Source organism: Episyrphus balteatus, chromosome 1, assembly GCF_945859705.1.
Source record: "Episyrphus balteatus chromosome 1, idEpiBalt1.1, whole genome shotgun sequence".
Lineage (NCBI taxonomy): Eukaryota > Metazoa > Arthropoda > Insecta > Diptera > Syrphidae > Episyrphus > Episyrphus balteatus.
Window position 1 is genome coordinate 150,139,334 of NC_079134.1, and position 22,506 is coordinate 150,161,839.

The 22,506-nt window shown below is 32.8% G+C and overlaps 4 protein-coding genes across 4 annotated transcripts in view; 3 read left to right on the top strand and 1 right to left on the bottom strand.

The window, feature by feature from the left end:
- The window catches only part of LOC129905304 (uncharacterized), a 29,986-nt gene extending 20,853 nt beyond the window's left edge, over nt 1-9,133 (top strand). The window contains exons 4-11 of the mRNA XM_055980755.1: nt 632-742; nt 919-1,052; nt 4,562-4,661; nt 4,732-4,812; nt 4,883-5,349; nt 5,439-5,690; nt 5,759-7,340; nt 7,422-9,133. Of these exons, the coding sequence (XP_055836730.1) occupies nt 632-742; nt 919-1,052; nt 4,562-4,661; nt 4,732-4,812; nt 4,883-5,349; nt 5,439-5,690; nt 5,759-7,340; nt 7,422-9,061 (4,367 nt within the window). The 3' untranslated portion in view covers nt 9,062-9,133. The remainder of the gene's footprint in view (nt 1-631; nt 743-918; nt 1,053-4,561; nt 4,662-4,731; nt 4,813-4,882; nt 5,350-5,438; nt 5,691-5,758; nt 7,341-7,421) is intronic.
- Nucleotides 9,134-10,579: 1,446 nt separating this feature from the next.
- On the bottom strand, nt 10,580-15,033 carry LOC129905300 (conserved oligomeric Golgi complex subunit 6). The gene is made up of 5 exons (XM_055980751.1): nt 14,864-15,033; nt 14,172-14,803; nt 13,895-14,115; nt 13,679-13,839; nt 10,580-11,433 (listed from the first exon to the last, which is right to left on the bottom strand). Exons 1-5 carry the CDS (start codon nt 14,945-14,947, stop codon nt 10,651-10,653), a joined length of 1,881 nt encoding a protein of 626 aa, XP_055836726.1. The 5' UTR covers nt 14,948-15,033; the 3' UTR covers nt 10,580-10,650.
- A 4,714-nt stretch (nt 15,034-19,747) lies between these two features.
- On the top strand, nt 19,748-20,898 carry LOC129905303 (SAP30-binding protein). The gene is made up of 3 exons (XM_055980754.1): nt 19,748-19,974; nt 20,033-20,682; nt 20,748-20,898. The coding sequence occupies exons 1-3, from the start codon at nt 19,861-19,863 to the stop codon at nt 20,872-20,874; spliced, it is 891 nt and encodes a 296-aa protein (XP_055836729.1). The 5' UTR covers nt 19,748-19,860; the 3' UTR covers nt 20,875-20,898.
- A 721-nt stretch (nt 20,899-21,619) lies between these two features.
- Nucleotides 21,620-22,506, top strand: LOC129911353 (SAP30-binding protein-like; the record flags this gene model as incomplete). The annotated part of the gene is made up of 2 exons (XM_055989124.1): nt 21,620-22,290; nt 22,356-22,506. Coding segments are annotated over 2 exons (798 nt in total), but the record flags the coding sequence as incomplete, so codon positions are not given.

Below are 22,506 nucleotides of genomic sequence, written 5' to 3' on the forward strand. Positions count from 1 at the left end.
AGAAAATTTAAGTAATTGAATTTTGAGGTTTATAAACTGTCAATCTGAAATGTCAAAAAAAATATGACAGATGTCATCGTAAATGTTAACAAGCTTAGATGTGCACAAATAAAAGGGTCTAGTTATGTCGTTTTTTTTTTTTTTTTTGAGGTTTAATGAATACATTAAACTTCCTTCAACTTACTTAAACTTTCATAATTTTTCTGTTGAAATCTTCAAAAGATGAGGACCGGAAAACGCGTGCTCATAGATATGTGGGACTCTTAACCACTAAAACCACCTGCAATCGGAAGGAGAAGGTGGTTTTAGTGGTTAAGAGTCCCACATATCTATGAGCACGCGTTTTCCGGTCCTCATAGAATCTTTTGAAGATTTCAACACCTACCCACGGACAAAAAAAAAAAAAAAAATAATTTTTCTGAAACACCCTATAAATATTTTTTGTATTCCATTGTTTGCAACAGAGATTGAATTCGCACGACAATAATCATAAAGATTCACTTGTTTTTAATGTTCGCTCGTTTGGTGTTTTGGACGAGAGTGATGAACATTTTCAACAACATTTTCTGTTGATGTTATTTTTTTTTTTTTTTCTAATAAATTTTGTTATTTTTATTGTGTATCTTTACAGAATGCACCTTGTCGCCTTTTGTCAGTGGATCATCTTCGGAGAAAATACCATTTGTATTTTTGCCATTGCGAGGCCAAATCATTTATCCAAGTAGAGAAATCAGTTTTTCTGGTAAGTTTTCACTGCGAATTGGTTATTTTTTTTTTTTTTTTCTTCTTATTTTCTTGATAATATTTGATGAGTAAATATTTAGTAATATTATCTTGTAGTTGTATACTTGTACTATTAGTTGGTTTTTAATGTTGTTTACAATTTTTTTTTTTTGCATTTATTTAATTTTTGTTTAGATATACGAACACCAGTTTGTGCTGTGACTGGAGCACAATACTTGACCAATACTGGTTGGGCTGATTTGAGGAATCCAATTGACACAGACTATCCATTTCGGATGTTTCGTGATGAAGGAAGAACTTTTTTACAGGTAAATAAGCAAAAAAATGTTGATGATGATGGTTTTTGATGGAGTTGATGGAGTGAAAGTTGGAGTGATGGAAGATGGACTTATTGAGAATAGAGAGGATATCGTTATGGGAATGGGAATATTCAGGAATGAGGATGCTAATGACGAGTTATTAGAAATAATGGTTAAGTGGATTGACGAGCTTGGCAATTGGTTGTCATGTTTCAATTTAATTGGAAACATTGTCAGGTTTTTGAAAATCTGGTAAATAGTTATTTTTATAAAAAAGAGAGAAATTGGAGATTGAATTAAAGGTTAAAAGATCCTTCACCTCTCAAAAAAATTGGCTTAATTGTTTGATAAGAATGTCAATATACCGTTTTAAACTTTATATGTAAGCTAAGGATTTTATTTACAAAGCTAATAAAAAGTTAATACTGCGTTCAAGTACTACAAAATTTACAGTCAAAAGTAAGAAATAATATCCATTATTCGTAAGTACTAAACTAAATCAGGGTACTGTGAAAAAGTGCTTAAATTCCAATTTTGTCTTCGAGATCAAAACCGTCTCTAAATTTGTGAGTTATGGGCATAAATGGACAAAAACTCTCATCTTGAAATTTTGAGTTACTTAATCTAGACTGCGTTACTCGTTTTTGTAGAAAAGAAATCAAATGAAGTTTTAAAGTCAAAGAAGAAAGGTTATTATAACGTCTAATGCCTCGATCTCAAGCCCAAACCAATAAAGGGATTTAGTTCAAAGTTGGTAGTTATAGGTATGTTGAGAGATTTCACACTTAAATGATTGATACATGCAATACAACCAAAATTAAAAAGCTTATGTGTATCAAAATCGGATCTGTTGATACGTTTATAAAAAAAAAAAACTGTATAGACTTTTGGCAAATAAGGTCCTACCTTTGAAATAAAAAAAAAATATTTTAGGAAGCATTTTTAATAGCCAACTTATGCAAAATGTAGGGCCATAAAAAGCTTGGCACTCAAACGGTTAACGGTATCTCTCATAAGACCGTTTTTGATTTCTGATTTTCTCCTAACCGATTTGAACGGGTTGGGGTCGAAATTCTGTATGTTGCAAAATTCTGTATTCAAAATACTGTATGCCAAAATACTGTATGTCAAAATTCTGTATGTGTAAAATGCTGTACGAGCAAAATTCTGAAAGTCAAAATTCTGTATAGCAAAATACTGTTGGTTGGTCAAAATACTGTATTTTAAAATTCTGTACATCAAAATTCTGTATATCAAAATTCTGGAAAAATTTTTACAGAAATTTGAAATATAAATTTAGAGGTTTTACTATGACATTCCAAAATATCAACTTAATAAAGAGGCAAGCTTCTAATTAATATACATAGGAACCTTATTAGGAGTTACGACTAAAAGGAGAGAAAAAACAAAACTCTACACTTATTTAATTCTTTTTCGTTCACTTAGTTTTCCCTCTTAAACTATTTATTAAATTCTTTCGTCTTTTTTAGTAAAATTAAATTTTTATAAATGTATTATAGTAATTTTTTGTTTACTCTTTCTTACTTTTTTTTTCAATTTCTCTTCCTCTATTTTATGAAAACACAATTTGATTTCTTTAATGAACTATACCCTCACCAACCGCCAAAAGTTTGGAACCACATTTAAAAAAAATTTATGAAAATCGATCAAGTTATTGATTTTATCTCTATAAGAACATATTAAGAAAACAATATAGGTAAACAATATTTTAATGAAATAGTTAATTGGATCAGAAAATAAAGAAAATTTCCATTTTGTAACTTGGTTCCAAATTATGTTTGTATAAAATTACGCCATTACTGTCAATAAAAACACCACAGTCATATTCAAAATTAGTATTATGTGTTATTATATCAAATTAAATTTCTTGAAAAATACAGTATTGAAAATACAGTATTTTGCCGTACAGAATTTATCAAAACAGAATTTTGCATGTCAGTATTTTGTTCATACAGTATTTTGACGTACAGAATTTTCTATTTACAATATAATGACATACAGAATTATGGTCTTACAGTATTTTGACCCCACAGAATTTTGTCGCACAAAATTTTGAGAAGCAGAATTATGACCCGCTCCCGATTTGAACTAAAATTTTCTTTAGAAATTATGAATTTTTTTTTTTATTTGAGATTTAAGACGTTCAAAATAAATTTTTATCTACGAAATGTGCCGTTAAAAATTTTGTCGACTTCGGATTTGAATTTAGAATATTAAAATCTATTAGAAAAGTATATTTTGATTTACCGAAAAAATTCTCAGTTTTATCGAACATTGAAATTTTTCATTATTTACCTATCATGTTTTATCGTATTTACTTTAAAACATATATAACCCCAACCATATAATTCCAAAATATTTAATTTCTTATGAAAAGAGGAGATATCAAAATTGTGTTAATTTAAAAAAAATAAATCCATGAAATAGCGTTTAGAAGTGTGTTTTACTAATATGGCACTTTTTCGGCTTTGTTTTCAAAATTTTTGATTTATTTTGTGGAATATGAATCTATGAATCCTAAATCTAAAATCCAACAACTTATTGACATGAATTTAGCCAAATTTCTAGCTAATATAATATTTTGAAAAAGAATATTCTATTTAAAGGCTTATTCTGGCCGCCATTTTGAATATAAAAAGTTGCAGCTTTTTCGTATTCTCCATACTACCTACTATCCTTTCAGTGTACGAAATTTCATGACATTTGGTCGAGAAATGGTCGTCAAAGGCACCAAATATTTTCATACAAAACAATGTGATGCGGCGGTGTGGTGCGGGGGAGTAAGATTTTTGATAATGGTGTGTGGACGTGGTGCGGCGGTGTGGTGCGACGGTGCCGTGTGGTGGTTCAAATTCTCTAATATACAAAATACATAAAAGATAGATATCTAATACAATCACACGACAGCCTTAAAAAACATACTTAGATTACAAGAATTTCAGTACAAGCTATCTTTTTATAAATAAGGCCACTGTTTCACTTTTAAGCTTTAGTTCATTGCGCCTTTTAAAGTTCGTTTGATTATATCAGTAATCCTTACCATTTAGACTTAAAATCTATATAGAATTTGCAATCCATATACACCACTTTTTCATCGACACAATTACAAAGAGCTACCAGGATAATGCTAAAAAAAGTTTAATTCCACCTTAAAAATCGAAATTCTAATAAAATCTTCGAAATGACAAGAAAACTGGGCATTGTTTGTTAAAAAAAGAGGTCTGCAATGCCTAGGTGAGTCCCATTAATAATATTTTCACCAAGTCAGTTTTATCAAGGAATCCATTCTAAAGACAAAATAGATACACAAAACAGTTAATGATAAAAATTTTGTTTCGAGAACAACAAAAACGAAAAACAAAACTGTGTCGAGTTTTCATGGGAACTTTTTAGCGATTTGCTTAATTTGTACTAAATTGTCTGTTGGGCGCCATTTTTTACCTTAAAAAATCTAAAAATTTTCCATCAAATATAACAAATATTTTTTTTTTTAACAGTGGCTCGGTGAATCTGATCTCCGTCAAAAAATGCAAGGCCGTTTAATTGTCGTTCACATAATGTGCCGCGACATGATGATCTCAAAAAATGCAACAAAAGGTATACAATCAACGTCAAAATCAATCAATCAAAAAAAAATCTAACATATTTCTTTCTAATCCCATTATAGATCTAAGAAATCCTCCAAAGAATGTCTTCTCTCCATGTGTTGCATTCCGTGTCAATGGTAGTCCAGTTAAATATTCTCATAGTAAGTCAATAAATTTACATAAGATCTCAAACCTCAATCACAACTGTTGTACCATTTTTTTTTTGTTTAGATGTATCTGAGGTACTCTTCCAATCTGAAGCAACATCAACCCTCGCCTCAACATCAGATGGCATCATGAGCACCAAAGAATACATTGTCATTGGTATATGTAGCCTCCTTCTCGGGCTGATTTACGTCTCCTCTGTATTTCTTTATTTGCACATGAAAAAGCGCAAAACTCAAGCCCAAGAGTTACGCAGCAGTTTAAATGATCTCGCCAACGAGATCAATTACCCCAAGAATGATCAAGTAACTTTTGGTGCTCCATTTCATCGTAATGGCAGTGTATATTCAGCAGCAAGTTTAAGTCCAGAGCATCGTTTAAATGGTGGACATATTAAAGAGGAAATGGGTATTGTGAAGAATAATCCACTGTTGCAACATTTTCCCAATCTAAGCGATCATCATTCGGGTTTCACAAGTGACATTTCCAATTCGAATTCTGAATGTGAGGATGTTCATGATAAGATCAAACAGGTTAGTTAGAAAAAGAGCAGGGGGATTATGTCCCCCCTTTTTTGATGAACCCACAAGTAAGACGTTTTTTGCTTATGTAACTTTTACAGATGCAAACGTCTGTACATGTCCATAATAATGGAGGTGCAGGTGGTAGTAATGGCAATGATACCATTGATTCAGGAATCGATCCATCAGCATCGCCAACGCAAGAAAATGAATGTCTTCCCGAAGAAAATGTATCCATCACCGAGGACATGATGAACGAAGAAAAAATGGAAAATATGAAGGCAATTGTTAATGGGACAATTCGAAAGAAACTCTATTTCAATCCGGCTTATTTTGAACCACATTTACTTCAGGTAAATTAGAAAGTCGGTTTGAAGATTGACTTTTTGACAATTTTTTTAATAGTATTCTCCATTTTCAGTCTCCACCACCAGCTGCCATAGAGTTTCTAACAAAAATACGGGAAGTAATAGCCATTGCTAAATACAAAATGGCTACCAAACGGTATCAGCCTTCACTGATTATGATTCCTGAGGAATTTCCACTGAAGACACCCTCACAAACTGGATCTTCACAGATTTTGTACAGTGGAACTTATGGATCTTCAACAGAATGTCAAGGCTGTGTGACAAATCGCTGCAGTGGACATGTGAAAAATTGTGGAGACAAGCGAAATAGTATTGAAAAATGGTTGGAGACTGTCCCTCAAAGTGACAATGAAGATACAAAGCGATCAAACCCTTCTGCTGATCGTCCGAAGAATCGTAACAAAACAAGTCCGCCAAAGGTGCTAAGTGCGCCAAAGCATAAACCTCCTCCACCACCGGTTTCAGCTAATGGAACACCAAAGATTATTTCACACTCCCTCAAGCCAAATGTCAATACGGTCGCGATCAGTATAAATTCGGGGGGTTCACCACCACCGACTCCGACAACACCATCAGCGACGATTACAATTACCAAGAAGAAGAATGATAATATCTACGCCTTTGCTGAAACTGGTGGAGAGATTTATAACAATCCCAAGTTTAGTCTACACGACTCTCCATCGCCATCTCAGAAAAGTCGTAACTCTCCAAATCGAGCAAAAACTCCAACAAAAAGTGGAGATCAGTATGCTGCCAAACCGAGTGATCGGAAGCACTATGAGATGCTTAGGAACATGAAGAGAATGCCAGATATGGTCTATGAGGCTTTAGCTAAAGATTACTCCAGGGGAAGCTTTTCAAAGACAAACGGCTATAGTTTAGACATTCCAACACCTGACTATGACAGTACAATGGAGAAAAAGATAAAAGACATCTACAATTCTACACAAAGTACAGCTCCATCTGTTCCCACACCCGATTACAGCACTTTGAGTAAAAAATCTCTGAGACAATGTCAACCGGATTCTCCGGTTTACAGGCGAAGATCCCCCCAATATCTGATCGTTGATTATGAGACTGACAGTCTTGAGAGACTGGATACAAAAAGAAAGTCATCAAACTCCTCTTCATCACCATCATCCGATGTCAGTTCACAACTCAGTCCAAGTCTCAGTACAGCCCTGCCTTTGGAAGAAGAAGTCGAAATCAGACACACGATCTATGACAAGATCGATGGGTTTCGTAAAGATGGCGACTCGAATATCAAGAAGAAAGTAGCAAAGCCCAATAATGTCCAATCGACGAAAGAAATTGCTGCCCGAATAAAATATGACACGCCCTTTCGTGGGAGTATGACCATTGAGGTGGAACACGAACCGCAAAGTGATCTAGAACTGTCAACCGATAGTGATCAATTCGAACCGGATACTTTAGATCGAAAAATGAAGAAGCATAGTTTTTGCGATGTGAACGCCTGGTCGGAACATTTAAATAAGTCACGAAATTTTGTAAATTCCCTCGATGGTAAGATCAGTTATTCTTCGTTGGAGAATATGACAACTTTGACAGATATCGATTCGAATGAACAGCGATCGAATCAGTTTATTCTACGATCAAGTAATTCATTTCGGGCGAGTGCAGACACACCGAAGATTCTCACAGAAACTCCAAAAACCCCCACACCTGAAGAGGGTCCCAAAAAAAGCACCCTAGAAGCTCGTCCGTCTTTTGGAAGCTTGCGAGAGATCTATCAATCAAAAGTGATCGGTTCGAATAACAATCGACCAAAATTGACAAGCATAAGTTTCACCGAGCAAGGTCGAATTTTGACACTTGAAGCGAAACATTGTCGCAGACAGCGAGTGATTCCTCATGAAGACAAATGTGCCATGCCACCAGATATTATTCCTGATGGCACAACAAACGATAAGACCAATCAACAAACGGACTCATACGAAGAGATTCAGACAAAAAACCCGAAGGGTTGGAACACCAATAATTTCAGTGGATCAAAAAAGCCACTTACAACATCAAAGTATGAAAATGACATTTACCATGATGACAATAATAATAATAATAACAACAATGAAGATGATGATCAAGATGATGAACAAGAATCGACGAGCAATCATAGTGAGTCCACAGAAGTTACTGGTGTTTCAGATACCCAGGCAAATAATTCGGAAGTTGACGATTACAAAACGTCAGAGAGAAAGAAAGAGAAACCAAGTGTCACTACTATGAGTCAGAAGAAGAAGACGAAAAGTAAATTGAATCAGGAGCAGGAGTATAGTGCCATGTATGAGTCCAAATTGAATGGTGTTCGAACAGATTATAGTTTGAATAAATATTTGAATCGGAAGAAGGCCAATGTCGAGGAGGAAGAAGAGGATGAGAATGATCGAATAGAAGATGGGAAGAATATTGATGATCCGAATAAGGTTGAGATTCTGTCAATTAGTTCGCTGTCAAGTCGATTGTCAGATCGGACCAAAGAAATGTACAGAAATGCTGGGGTCCCAGTGGGTATTGCTTATCCTCAGAGGAATGGGGCAAATGTCCAAACAGTTTATCGCTGTGAGATCCCACCGCTGTCAAATGGAATGCAAATTGCCATGGGTCTAAAAGATCGTGCTAAAAAGACGAAAGATCTTAAGAATGCCTGGAAGAAGTTTGTAAGCATGGCAGCGTCAAAGTTTAGTCCCACGAGTAGTCTCTCGCAGATTGACAAAACAGCAGCTTACTTGGAGTCTACGGACAAAGATGATGGCATTTCATCGTTGATCGATGATCATACAAAAGTTGGGAGTGTGAAGAGCAGTTCTTCAGCTCCACAAAGCTATACGAACTATTACGAACAACGTTATGGCCATCGACTGACAGATCTAGACAGTGGCTATATGAGTGCTGACTCTAGCGATGTTTACAACAGACGATTTTACGATCGCTACAATTTCAAGATGATGAGTGGGCGTGATCGTGTAATAAGAGTAGATACAATTGAAGATCATTCAGATACACATAGTAGTGAAGATCATGTCGATGGTGATGCTGAGTCAGATAGTAATCGAACTCTCGAGAGGGTTAAAAGTGACAAAGAAGATCGAGATAAGGACGATGATGAAGATTCTAATCGAACACTTACAAGAAGTCTTGGACGAAGATCTTCAAGAAAAATGGTTCCGATAAGTATTTACTCTTCAGATGAAGAAGAACGATCTCAAAGTCGAGCGTCTTATATATCACAAACTGAAACTGAAGAAGAAGGTGAACCTTATGCAGATGATACGTGTGAATCGGGAGCGGAGAGTGTGGAAACACATTCGGTTTTGTATAAAAATATTAGAAAAGCTTGAAGAATGTGAAGATCTTCTCAACTTTTTTTTTGTAAATTGATCTAGTATTGTAAATATTTTCTTATAAATTCTGCATTTAGAAATAATATTTAATAAAATTATAATAATTTTTAAGTGTGCAATATAATTTAATTATGTAAAAAAAAAAACAATCCGTCCAAATCATTTGGTGCAATTTATATTTAAGTTTATAAAACATTTAATATTTTTTTTAGATTTAAGAAAAAAAAACGAAAATGTGATATTTTTCCGTTGTCTCGGCCGGAAGTGCAATCTTAGTTTATAAACAACCAAATGGGTAAGAAGACTTGCTAGGATTATTGAAATATATAAGTTCAGCTTTTACTACACTGCTCATGGTGCAATAACAATTTTAATTTAGTTTAAATTTTAATTTTATTTTTTTAAGGAAATATTTAATTTTAGCTTCAATTTCAGCTAAGACATCCAAATAATATAAATAAATAAAAAATACAATACCTATAATTGTATTTTTTTATAATAAAAATTATTTTGTAAATAATAAAAATATATATATAAGTATTGTATTGGATGTATTTATTTTTATAAATAAAAATTTACGAGTAAAAAATAAGGTGCAATTGAATATCCAAGAGAAACTATTTGAATGGTGCAATAAAAATTTAATATAATTTTTAATATATTTAAAATTTTATATACATATTTATTATATTTATGATATTTATATTTAAAAAATAAAATTTTAATGTAAGTGGGTAGTTAAAATGTTAGGATTAATTTTATAAAATAAATTTACAAAAAAAATGTATTTAATTAAAAAATTAAACCTTTAGTTTTATTTATGATCAAAGGAAGAAAGATGAAAATGTAAGTTTTTTTTATTTAGTTCAAAATTTATTTTCTTACTTGTACTATGGGTACTTTATATAAGGCATATGTCGATGGTACGATTATAAAAATAGAAAAAAATGGGAATTATCTGTATCTATGAACCTCGAGCGATTTACTTCAAACTTGGTAGTTTTCAGTTTAAGGAAAATAGAAATTTTTCTGGACCAAAACTAATGGTACCTTCCCAAATAACTATAAAATTGAAAACTCAAACATTTTCAATATCGAGTCTAACAGTTTTCGTTAATTTTTTTATGTAAAGAAAAATGTTGAGAAAAAATTGCAAACAAGGTTGTAACTTACTTATAAAATAAACGAGTTTTTAACGAGTTTTGGACGCGTTTCGGACGCGTTTCATTCGACGCCTTTTCGACGCGTTTTCGACGCGTTTCAGACGCTTTTCGGACGCGTTTCGGACGCGTTTTGGACGCGTTTCGGACGCGTTTCAGACGCGTTTCGGATGCGTTTTGGACGAGTTTTGGACGCGTTTTAGACGCGTTTTTTGTGCGTTTTAGACGCGTTTTGGATGCATTTTGGATGTGGTTTGGACATGTCTTGCATATGTTATTTTGAATAAACTTTTGAACAACTTACACCCTTTTTTTAATTTTCTACCTGCAAGTAATAAAATTAAAAACATTAAAATATAATTTTAATTATGTTTTATTATTTGAATATGTAACTTTTCATCTAAAATACAATTTATTGCACACAAACTACACTGCTAAAATACTCGACACCTGCTCGGGAGTCTTCGAAAAAATCGTCTCAGGATTTTCAAATCCATTTGCTGGATCGTGAACCCTCTCATAGATTTGCTTGTAAATGGTAACAATCACATTAAATGCCCTCTTCTGCACAGTCGATCGATGATTACTCGACAAGAGTAACTGAATTTGTGGCAATAACAAAATATCGGGCATTTCCAAAAATGCATCCATTTTACTCATGAAAATCTTTAATAGATTCGCTTCAATTTTGTTTTGATTATTTTGTAAAATCGTATATATTGGGCCAAGATTCAAATTAGCAACTAACGAGGAAGCCTGCTCGGATGTAAGAGTATCCATTTGAGCTTCAGATTGAGCTTGTAAACGTTCAACTCTCTCATCCATGTACTCGTAGACAGCCAAAGTACTTTGCATGTGATAGAGACAATTCAGAAGATAAACAGCCATATCGACTGTCGGTAAATGAGAAGCAGACTCCTGCACTGATTGGAGGAGAGGATCAATAACGCAAGAGACGATCTTAGTAATGTCTGACTGACGTCCATCGACCATGGTAGCCACAGAAAGTATTTCCTTGAGGATATTTAAGAGACGTCCAACGGATGATGGTGGAACTAGATCTCTTTGTGGAGGTTCCAAGCCCATTACATGAGATGCTGGCCGCTGAAGAATCGTCTTTACTTGGCTAGACAACGAGTTTAGGTACACCTGCTCGCTGAATTTCTGAAGTTCACTGATACACTGTTCCAGAGCTCCTCCTTTGACAACCTGTAATTCGTAATTTATTTAATTCATGAATCGCAATGCAATACTTAAGTTTAAGTTAAATCAATTTTTAATATACAGCCTTATTGTGATTTACAACTATCAATCGACAATTGATAAATACTAAAATTTGGGATTTATAAACCTATTTTATATAGGAAAACAGGTCAACTTTTTGATGGAATTTTGTAATTAAATTTCATTTAATAACGGTTAGGACCATTCTCTGATTTCAAAACTTTTCTTAATTAAGTAATAAGATATCGAAATTTAATTTTTATCAACTATCGATTGACAGTTGCAAATCGCAACAAGGCTGATAATTTTTAAATCCAATATTTACACATTAAGTGAGAAGATTTCAATTAAATGAACGAAAAGATAAGAGATTTGAACCGTTTTTGTTCAATTTTATTTTTGAGTCCTTGAGTCCCTAGACTACCGAAAAAAAAACCTCGGCAATTAAAAATACTTTAAAGTCTATAGGTTAAAAATTGCTGATGTTGCTGTATAGTTTTTTAAAATTAAAATTAATTTTTGTTTGCTTAAATTTCATAAAATAAACGATACCAAAAAATTCTCTAGGTAATTTTAGAAAAAAAATATATCGTCGGTGACGCGTGCAAAGTTCGTAACTCCATTTTTTTTTAATGAAATTTGAAATTGATGCCATCTGTTAGATTTACTCAATATCTACAATCCCTCTTACCGGAAATCCCCATTTTAGTCATATTAACCTTGAATTCGCACTTAAGAAAAAATTGGCCAGTAAATTTAGTGAGAAAAAAGTGTAAAGTGTATGTAGTTTTTTTACTCTCCTGAAAAATTTGTGTCGATGGAGTTACACATTTTGCACGCGTCACCGACGATATGGGAGTAAAAGACAATCTTCCATCGTTTAAGCGATAAATGCAATTTTCTCACAAACTGACTTCAAACACAAAAAAAAATATTTTCAACACAACGGCAATACCTACAATATTTACATACACGTTTTCAAAAACCCAGAATCTCAATTCTATCTGTAAAATTTAAATCCACTAAATTTAATCAAGAGTTTTTGAAAGAATGGTCCTCAACTCAGAATTTTTGAAAAAAAATGTTATTAAACATTTTTAGATGACTTATTTTGGCCATAAATATTATCAGTTGAATTCCGAAGAGGAAAAGGTAACATACATATATTACAGTTTTAAAAAATATATTAAAAATTACTTCAATTTCGTGGGGTTTTGTTTGATAAAAACTGAATTTTTGCATTGAAATAATTGATTTTCTCAAAGACCTTAGCAAATAAGAACTTTAAACATTTGCTATTTAACTTTCAACAATGAGGGCTATTGAGTGAATAAAAAAAATAACTTTATATTTAAATGTTGAATTTCAAAAAAAAATTAGTTAGGTACATTTTTTTTCAAAACATCTATTACAAAAATGTTCTTCGAAAATGAAATACTTTTTTATTTTTTTCATAAACTGTAATACATATTGAGATTTCCTTTTTTTCTTTTAAAATCAAAATAAATGTGGCCAAAAAAAATTGAAAAATAAATGCATTTTATATTACGAAAAAGTTTTTAAAAGGACATGTTAAATTTTTTTTATTTTATTTTTTTTAATCTGAGTTTAATTATCATTTTTTCAAAAACCCTTTCCTCAATTTACTTAATTTTAATTTTACAAATATTAATAAGCTTCTAGCTTTTTAAAAATGTATATTTAAATATTGTAGGTGTTGTCGTTGTCTTCAAATATTTTTTTTTTTGTGTTTGAAGTCAATTTGTGAGAAAATTGCATTTATCGCCTAAACGGTGGAAGATTGTCCTTCACTTTCACTCCCATATAATTATTTTCCTTTAATTGCCTAGACAATCTTTTGGCATAAATGAAATGTAAACAAATTTTTTTTGTTCACACAAATCTTCAATTAAATTTAAAAAAATCAAAACGGCAACATCGGCAAATTTTTAATCTATAGACTTTAAAGTATTTTCAATTACCGACGTTTGAAAAAAAAATCATGAAAATCAGAGCTGTTCGGCCGGGTTCCCTAATATTGCCATTTTTTGAGCTTTAGTTACTCCACTAAATCATTTATTTTATATTGAAAAGGGAAAATTTAAAACAAACCAAAAATAGGTAAATTAAAAAAGAAAAAGAAGACAAAGAAATACTCTTTTACAAAGAAGAAAACAAAAAAAAGGACAAAAATATAAGAAATAATGTCAAAAAGGTTATAACTCCTCACCTGATTGATAGTATGCTGATAAAATCGAAGAAGATTAGACAAAGCAAATAAAATTATCGTATCTTTCTCGGAATTCAAAATTGTCTCAACTCGAACCTTCAATGGATGACAAACACCATCGGCAATATGAGCCAATGCTGTCTGAATTTGATCAGATAAATCTGTAAATTGTAAATACTTTGATGGATTCTGTGAAAATTCAAATCAAGATCTTACCATTTTTATCACATTTCTTAACCAAAATCATAAGATTCTCTTTTTCGCTTGGAATTGCTTGATGCAACCAAGCAAACATGTCTCCGATGTATCGTTTGGGATCGTGAGCATGCATTTCAATTGGTTTTGGATTGCCACCAGGCCCACCAACAGTCAGAGCATCGATGAACATTCTGACCAAAACTGCCCGACGAGAGATGGCATATTCATCGATGACATACCTAAAAAATGGATCCTGGAAACTGGAATTTGGTGGAGGAATAAAGAAGAAACTTACTTAAACAAAACTGGACGATCTTGTAAACGGTTCATAGCTTCCACAACTAAACCCCCAATTTCGTTGTTATTCAAGTTCCTACAATGATTTTGTGTCCATCGGTAAAGACGCTCCAAAGCACCTTCCTGATGCAATGTCATCTCTTCCATAATATCCAAAGCAGCTGTCTGATAGCCACACTGCATTAATACTCTACAATCAGAGTGAATAGCTTGCACCCGATCGAGAACTTTAAAGAAATCCCCAACAATTGGGGCATCTCTCGTTGTTCCATACAACATTTGATGTTCGGGGACACTTAATTGGAAACGGCCGAGGAATGCCTCGGCGATTTGTTGATGTATTTGTAATTTACTTCGTTCTTCTTGTAAAGAGTTTGTTTGAGTAATCAAATCATGAGTCAGAGCTTTGGAACTCTCTAAATCTTCTTTCATGGTTCTCACTGAATTTGCCATTGTATCAATTTCAGTGCAAACAGCATCGAGAGATAATTTAACTTCACGAAATGCATTGAGGAAGTTTTCATTGATGCCGACACTACGTTTTTCAATTTGACTACGAAGATTACGACGATTTTGGAGGGTGTTATCGGTGAAGAAGGTTGACAAGTCGGCAAGAGCTTCCAAGGTGTCCTAGGACATGTTTTTTTGTTTTATTTGGAAAATTCTAATTGGTTGGGAATAATTTTATACCTTGTCAGTGTCTAGACGAGTTTCTAGAATTTTGTTAACACGTTTTTGGATACGATCCTCTTCAGCTGCAGATAATTCACTCATTTTAAGGATTTTTTGTTCAAAATTTATCAGAAATTTTTATAAAAACAAACTATACAACGTCAACAAATGGCAAATGTCAGCTGATTGTCAAATTTTTGACAGTTCATAATTTCTATCAACTTTGTCAGTTCAATTCTGAGGAAACTTTAAAGAGTGCGTTTAGTGGACATTTTTTTTAAAATTCATCTTTTTAGAATTTGTATTAGGGGTATTCACGATTCGATGCAAATGGTCTTGTATCGTTGCAAAATTGCAAAAGTGTAACATTTTCTTAAAGGGGGCAATCCCTCCGGACGATAGCAATTTCAATAATTTTTTTTGGAAAACCGAAAGCATTTATGGAAATTCCCAAGTAACAATTTTACTTGCATAATACTACGTTTCCACCTACGCTAAATCCGGGATTTAGCTAAGTAGATTTAGCATAAATCTCGAGTTTTATTCTAAACCTCGGATTGAAAGTAGGTAAACATCCTAGATTTAGGGTATCTCAACCCAAATCTGAGATAAAGCGAAGTAGATTTAAAATAAATCTCGAGATTTATTCTAAATCTACTTAGCTAAATCTCGGATTTAGCGTAGGTGGAAACATAGTATAAGGTCCATTTCCTTCGATTCGGCAAGCTATAGTTAGTATAAGTTTAGTTTAAGGCTTACTTACTCAAATCATCCATTTTGGAAACAAAGGAGGTCCCCTTAAGGCCATCTGGAAGTGTTTAGAAGAAGCCTTGTGAATATAAGTTAAAGAAGACCTTCATAAGACCTGTTTGAACCGTTTTAAAGAAGCCTTCTTTTTTCAAGTGACAGAAGGCTTTCATAAGACCTGTTCCAAGAGGTTCTTGTAAGTATGCAATGTTTTCATCTCTCAAGTATGCAATGTTTTTCACCAATAAGTATGCAAAGCTTTTATCCTGCAAATATGCAATGTTTGTAACACATTGCATTTTTATGTGAGGTTTCAATTAGCTCCCTTTTTGCCACTCATCTTTAATATTCGACTATGGTCTACTGGTAAGGTGCTGGCTTGGTATGCAGAGGTACGTGGGATCGATTCCTGGCGGGGCCATTTGTGAAATAAAAAAAAAAAAAAATCATGTGTGCAATTCACACGTGGTAGAAGTGAAACCTTAAAAAATCATTTTTCTTGAAAAAAAAGAAAAAATCTACCTATTTTTATTCTATCACCTTCAAATCCATGTTTTTTATATGACAACCTATATAAATTTTATATCATCTGAAAGGTTCTTGTCTAAGCTCAAAATATATATATATCGATCAGGTCTATGAGACATCTACAAAAAGAGCTAGAATTTTTTTAACTCGATCAATTTCCATAAAAAAAGCGAAAAACACGTATTTTTATCTTCTCACGCTATTAAATGCATTTTTTCCCTAACAACCTATAAAAATTGAATATCATCTGAAAGGTTCTTGTCTTAACTCAAAATATATATATCGATCAGACCTATAAGACATCTACAAAAAGAGCTAGAATTTTTTAAACTCGATGAAATTTCATCAAAAAAAGCAAAAAAAAACATTTATTTTTATGTTCTCATGCTTTAAATCAATTTTTTTGTTTGACAACCTATAAAAAATTTTATACCATGTGAAAGCTTATTGTTTCACCTTGTATAATGATGTATAAATCTTATTTCAAAGATGTCTACAAGAGAAGTTAGAATTTTTTAAAGTCAACCATGTCGAATTTCCAGACTGAGATTACGGTACTTTCTACACTGGTAGCTGGTCATCGCCAACAGATCTCCACAGGTGTTTTGAGGTATTTTTAAATTTTTTTCAATTTAAGATTGTGTAACTTGTAGAGCACGTAACGATATGTGTGATATATCAAATAAAAGGTTATGTTAGCAGCATGCGTATTAAAGTTAAATCAAATTTGTATGTGCACTAGATCAAAAGATATAACGTGTGTTCGAATAGACTATCTTTTTACCGTTATCTCCGAATTTTGAATATGAAATTAATTGAAATTTTGTACAATTATAATATATTTAATTATCTATCTACAGTACAAATTTCATTCATTTATCTATTAAAAAAAAAAAGTTATAACAAGTTGAAGTCGTGTCGCGTTTTCGTTTCATTTTGTTTCAAATCACTACGATACTAAAGAAGTTTTCACTTCAAAAATGTGTTCTTTTTCAATTAAAATAAAATTCTTCCCATTTCAGAACGAAAGGAAAAGCATTGACATGGCCAAAAAAGAAGAAAAAACAAAATAGAAAAAAATTAAAAGAAAAAAAAATCAATAAAATCTTTTTTTTTTTATTCATAAATTCAACATCTTATAACAACCTCCATAAGGCCTTATTATAACATCCAATGCAAATGATAGTTTCCTTAGAGAAGCTATAGTTTCCCTAAAATGTTTCATTGTTTTGTAAAAAGGCCTGCATAAGGTCGTTTTACGCTGTTCGTCACAAGCTATTAACTTGTGGCTTGCCTGTGGAGGAAGGTCTTGGGGAAATTCGGTACTGTGCGCCAAAATGATTTGCATAAGACATGTCCTTCTTCTTAAACAAGTCAAAAAATAGCTTGCATTGACCCTTATGAAAGCTAAATTGTTACTTGGGTAGTCGTTAATTAATTGTGATAATTTCGATTTTGCAGCTCCATAATTTCATAAGGAAATGTGTTGTTTCGCTAACTTGATATCAACTTAGCGAAACACCATCTCTAAAAAAGGTTTTTTTTGAAAAACTGAGTATGAGGGAATTTGCCGCTAATTTGTCGTTAATTAGTTGGTCAGCTATTACATGAAGCCTCAAGAGGCGCGCCTCTTTTCATAACCAATGAGTGCAAAGAGAAAGAAGATAAAACAAAAAATTATCCGAGCGGAGAGTCATGGGCCAAAATTCCGAGACTCTTTTTTGACGTTTCTTTTTCCACTCTTTCTTTTTTCAACATTCCCTTTCATTTCTTTTTGCTTCTTGGTGGAATACAGCAACAACAATACTTAAATCAAAAAAGAAATGTCAAATTTGAGTCTTTGACTCAAGAGGCATCGTGTAATAGTACGCGCCTCACAGAATGATTATCAAAAGAAAATTCGAAAAAAGAGTCAAGCCTCTTGAGGTTTCATATAATAGCTGACTTGTACCAATTTAAATTTTGTCACTCACTGTTTTCATTCAAATTTTTAATATTTTCCAAATTTGACACGAATTTATCAATTCGCTTAAAAAATGACTTAGACTTAACGTACCAAAGCGTGGCTTATACCAAAATTTGCCGTTCGAGACCCTCGAATTAGTTGTGGCATTTTCAATTTTGTCGCTCACTGTTTTTCTTCAAATTGAGAGTTGTTCCGCTAACTTGACACGAATTTACCAAGTTTCACTTAAAAAGTGGCTTAGACTTAAGTGCCGGGCTACACGGTGATTTTTCAATCGCCTAACTAGTTAGTTTGTAGGCAAGAGGGGTGAGGATTTTCTTTTTTTTGACGTTTGTTCCTAGAAAATGTGAATTGGAACGTGATTGGGCACAATAACACTGTGTAGCCAGGCCCTAACGCATCAAAGCGTGGCTTACACCTGAATTTGCCGTTCGGGACCCTCGATATAGTTGTGCCAATTTCAATTTTGTCGCTCACTGTTTTCATTAAAAAGTGCGATGTTTCGCTAACTTGACGTGTCAACTAGAAGTTGTTTCATCATTGTTTTAACCCTTTTTTTCCTGTAGAAGCAGCTGAAGCGAAACGAAATTTTTCATACAAAATTTCGTTAACGAAATCTTGAACGAAATTAATTTTGTTTTATTTTTGCTTTAAAACTTATTTTTTTATTATTTTTACTTTGCTATATTATTTTTTTCGTTAATATGTTTGCTGTTGACTTTGGAAACTTCAAATTTTTTCGTTTCGCTTCAGCAGCATACTAGACTTCAAAGTGAAAAAAATTGACAAGGTCTCAAATTTTGTCAAATTCGACTTTAATGTCGAATTCCTTTCAATTTTTTGAATCGCCTCAAAAAAATCGAATTTTTGGTGTTAAAAAGGAACATGAAAACAGACCGAATTCTTTTTGCGATTGTATGTGTGTCATTTGACAACAATTTTTACACGAACGTCAAGCTGAAACCAAAACAATTTCTGCAAAATAAAACCAGAGATTCCTTTGATCAATAATTTTGTTTATTTTCTTATGTAATACAGATTTATTTTAATCAGAATCAAAGGGAAATTGCAGTTATTATTAAGATCTGAGTGAAGATGAAGTAGAAGGTTATTATTTTGGCCGTATGCTGTGGTTTTACAGAGAAAAAAATTTTCTGACGACAATTACGAGAAGAAAAGTCACAGTAATTTTACTTTTTCACAAGAAATATGCCAGGAAAAAATATATTTTGATCGCACATTGTTTTTTTTTTATTTATTTCATATTTTTCCGCAATAAAAATACGATATTGAATTAAAATTTACTCTTTATTTTAAGTTGGTGTTCTCAAATAAACAAACAACACGAAGAAAACTTTCAGCTTGACGTTTGAGAAATGTCAAATGTTACAAGTGTGTGTGCAAATCCGTGTAAATCTCTCAAAAAAGAGGGATTAAAAAAAAATTCGAATTCTGCTTCGTTTGAGGCGAATTTTTTTTCTATGGAACATGATTTTCAGAAAAAATTCGCTTCGAGATCTCCGAAAATTCGATTTTTTAATTGAAAGGAATTCGACATTAAATAATTCTTAATAACTGCTGAGCTCTGCCATTTTTTCATCGTCCCATGCCAAATTTTCCAAACAATGCCCCACATTTTGACGTTTTGTACGTTTATTGAAGTGTCAAATTTTATTTTCATGCCAAAATCCAAAAAATTGTAAACTTTCTAGAAAATAAACTAAAAACTTTTCTCTATTTTGTGACTCCAATTAAATAAATAATTATTTTCAATATGAGTAAATCAGCACTAGCAAGTTTAACCGCTCAATATACCGATTCAGAAAATGAAGATGAAAATCAAGACGACAAAAGTACAGATTCTCAAAATTCAACCGAATCCATTGTTGTAAGTAATTTCAACTTTTTCCAAAGAATTTCAATTGAAAATCATTTGTATTCCGCAGCAAATTCCACCTCCAAAACAACAAACTCCAGTTGCAACTCCCGAGAAACCAAAACGACCAAAATCCCTTCGTTTGGTCAGCTACCAAGACGATACAATTGTATCCGACGAAGATGAAGAAACTGAAAGCGAAGATGGTGATGAAGTCACTTTAGGAGATAAGAAAAATGAGGATAAAACAACTCCAACAAATGATTCAATGAAAATGGATGTTGACCAAGAAGAATCCTCGGCAGGAAAGTCTCCAAAAAAAGACACAAAAGTCGATAAATACGCTCACTATGGATTCTCTTTGCCGCCAGAGCCAAAAGGCAAACCAACTCCCGAATTGACTGAAAAGATAAGACATCTCTATGAAAAAATGGAAGACAGTAATATGGACATGAATCGAATAATACAGGAAAGAAAAGACTTCCGTAATCCAAGTATTTACGAGAAACTTATTTCATTTTGTGACATTAATGAATTTGGAACAAATTATCCTCCCGAAATGTATGATCCATTGCAATGGGGACAAGAGAGTTTCTATGAGGAATTGGCTAAAGCTCAGAAGATTGAAATGGCCAAAAGACAAAAAGAAAAGAAAGATAGTGATAAAATTGAACAAGCTACAGCAGCAGCAAGAAAAGTCGAAGAAGAAGCTAAAAAAAGGTAAGTTTTTTTTAATAGAATTTGTTTCTTTTTTCTAAGAATAAGTAATATTTTGATTTATTTAGGAAATCTAAATGGGATCAACCAGCTCCAGTTAAGACAGCACCACCAGCATTGACAACAACAGTTACAGGAACTAAAGGAACTGTTATATCGGCTTTTGGTTCACTTCCGAAGAAAGCTAACGTTTAGATATTAAGAAAAATACAAATGAAAATTACTAATATAATTTGTTTTTTTATTTATGAAATCATTTGTAGTACAGGAAAGTTAGTAAAAAAACAGGCATTTTGTGGAACGAAATACAGGACGGCTGAATTTTTCAAATCTGAAAAAGGGGTATTAGAAAAGCTTAAGTCCTGGTTTTCGGGACGCCACCCCCCTGGCGAAATCCGCCATTTTGGAAAACGCGAATCACTCTATATCTCCAAAACTATGGGTCCTATAGAAATGGTTGTCAGACCAAAGTTCTTGGAAATTTAATTATCTTTTTCTTTGTAGTACATTATTTTTCTCAGCGGGCAATAGTTTTGAGGTTATGTTGTTTTAATTTATTTTTTTTTCGGTTTTCTTAAGATTATAACAATTCCAGTACTAGTTACATAATTTTTTAAACAGTAAAAGTTATAGACCATCAAATTTCCAATAATTTGGTATATTTTTTAAAGTCATGCGATGTATGAGTCGAAAGTTATTGAATTGAAAACTATAGTCTAAGTACAGGAAAATTAGTAAAGAAATCAGGCATTTTGTGGAACGAATTAAAGGGAGGCTGATTTTTTCAAATCTGAAAGAAGGGTATTAGAAAAGCTTAAGTCCTGGTTTTCGGGACACCAACCCCCTGGCAAAATCCGCCATTTTTTAAAACGCGAATCCATTTTTAAAACCGAATCCATTGTTGTAAGTAATTTCAACTTTTTCCAAAGAATTTCAATTGAAAATCATTTGTATTCCGCAGCAAATTCCACCTCCAAAACAACAAACTCCAGTTGCAACTCCCGAGAAACCAAAACGACCAAAATCCCTTCGTTTGGTCAGCTACCAAGACGATACAATTGTATCCGACGAAGATGAAGAAACTGAAAGCGAAGATGGTGATGAAGTCACTTTAGGAGATAAGAAAAATGAGGATAAAACAACTCCAACAAATGATTCAATGAAAATGGATGTTGACCAAGAAGAATCCTCGGCAGGAAAGTCTCCAAAAAAAGACACAAAAGTCGATAAATACGCTCACTATGGATTCTCTTTGCCGCCAGAGCCAAAAGGCAAACCAACTCCCGAATTGACTGAAAAGATAAGACATCTCTATGAAAAAATGGAAGACAGTAATATGGACATGAATCGAATAATACAGGAAAGAAAAGACTTCCGTAATCCAAGTATTTACGAGAAACTTATTTCATTTTGTGACATTAATGAATTTGGAACAAATTATCCTCCCGAAATGTATGATCCATTGCAATGGGGACAAGAGAGTTTCTATGAGGAATTGGCTAAAGCTCAGAAGATTGAAATGGCCAAAAGACAAAAAGAAAAGAAAGATAGTGATAAAATTGAACAAGCTACAGCAGCAGCAAGAAAAGTCGAAGAAGAAGCTAAAAAAAGGTAAGTTTTTTTTAATAGAATTTGTTTCTTTTTTCTAAGAATAAGTAATATTTTGATTTATTTAGGAAATCTAAATGGGATCAACCAGCTCCAGTTAAGACAGCACCACCAGCATTGACAACAACAGTTACAGGAACTAAAGGAACTGTTATATCGGCTTTTGGTTCACTTCCGAAGAAAGCTAACGTTTAGATATTAAGAAAAATACAAATGAAA

What these genes read in the sequence shown, in the direction of transcription:
- LOC129905300 (XM_055980751.1), bottom strand. Translation starts at nt 14,947, where the DNA reads ATGAGTGAATTATCTGCAGCTGAAGAGGATCGTATCCAAAAACGTGTT. An exon ending in CTCGTCTAGACACTGACAAG is followed by an intron (nt 14,804 to 14,863) that starts GTATAAAATTAT and finishes AACATGTCCTAG; the next exon opens with GACACCTTGGAAGCTCTTGC. An exon ending in GATCGTCCAGTTTTGTTTAA is followed by an intron (nt 14,116 to 14,171) that starts GTAAGTTTCTTC and finishes TCCATTTTTTAG; the next exon opens with GTATGTCATCGATGAATATG.
- LOC129905303 (XM_055980754.1), top strand. Translation starts at nt 19,861, where the DNA reads ATGAGTAAATCAGCACTAGCAAGTTTAACCGCTCAATATACCGATTCA. An exon ending in ATTCAACCGAATCCATTGTT is followed by an intron (nt 19,975 to 20,032) that starts GTAAGTAATTTC and finishes TGTATTCCGCAG; the next exon opens with CAAATTCCACCTCCAAAACA. An exon ending in GAAGAAGAAGCTAAAAAAAG is followed by an intron (nt 20,683 to 20,747) that starts GTAAGTTTTTTT and finishes TGATTTATTTAG; the next exon opens with GAAATCTAAATGGGATCAAC.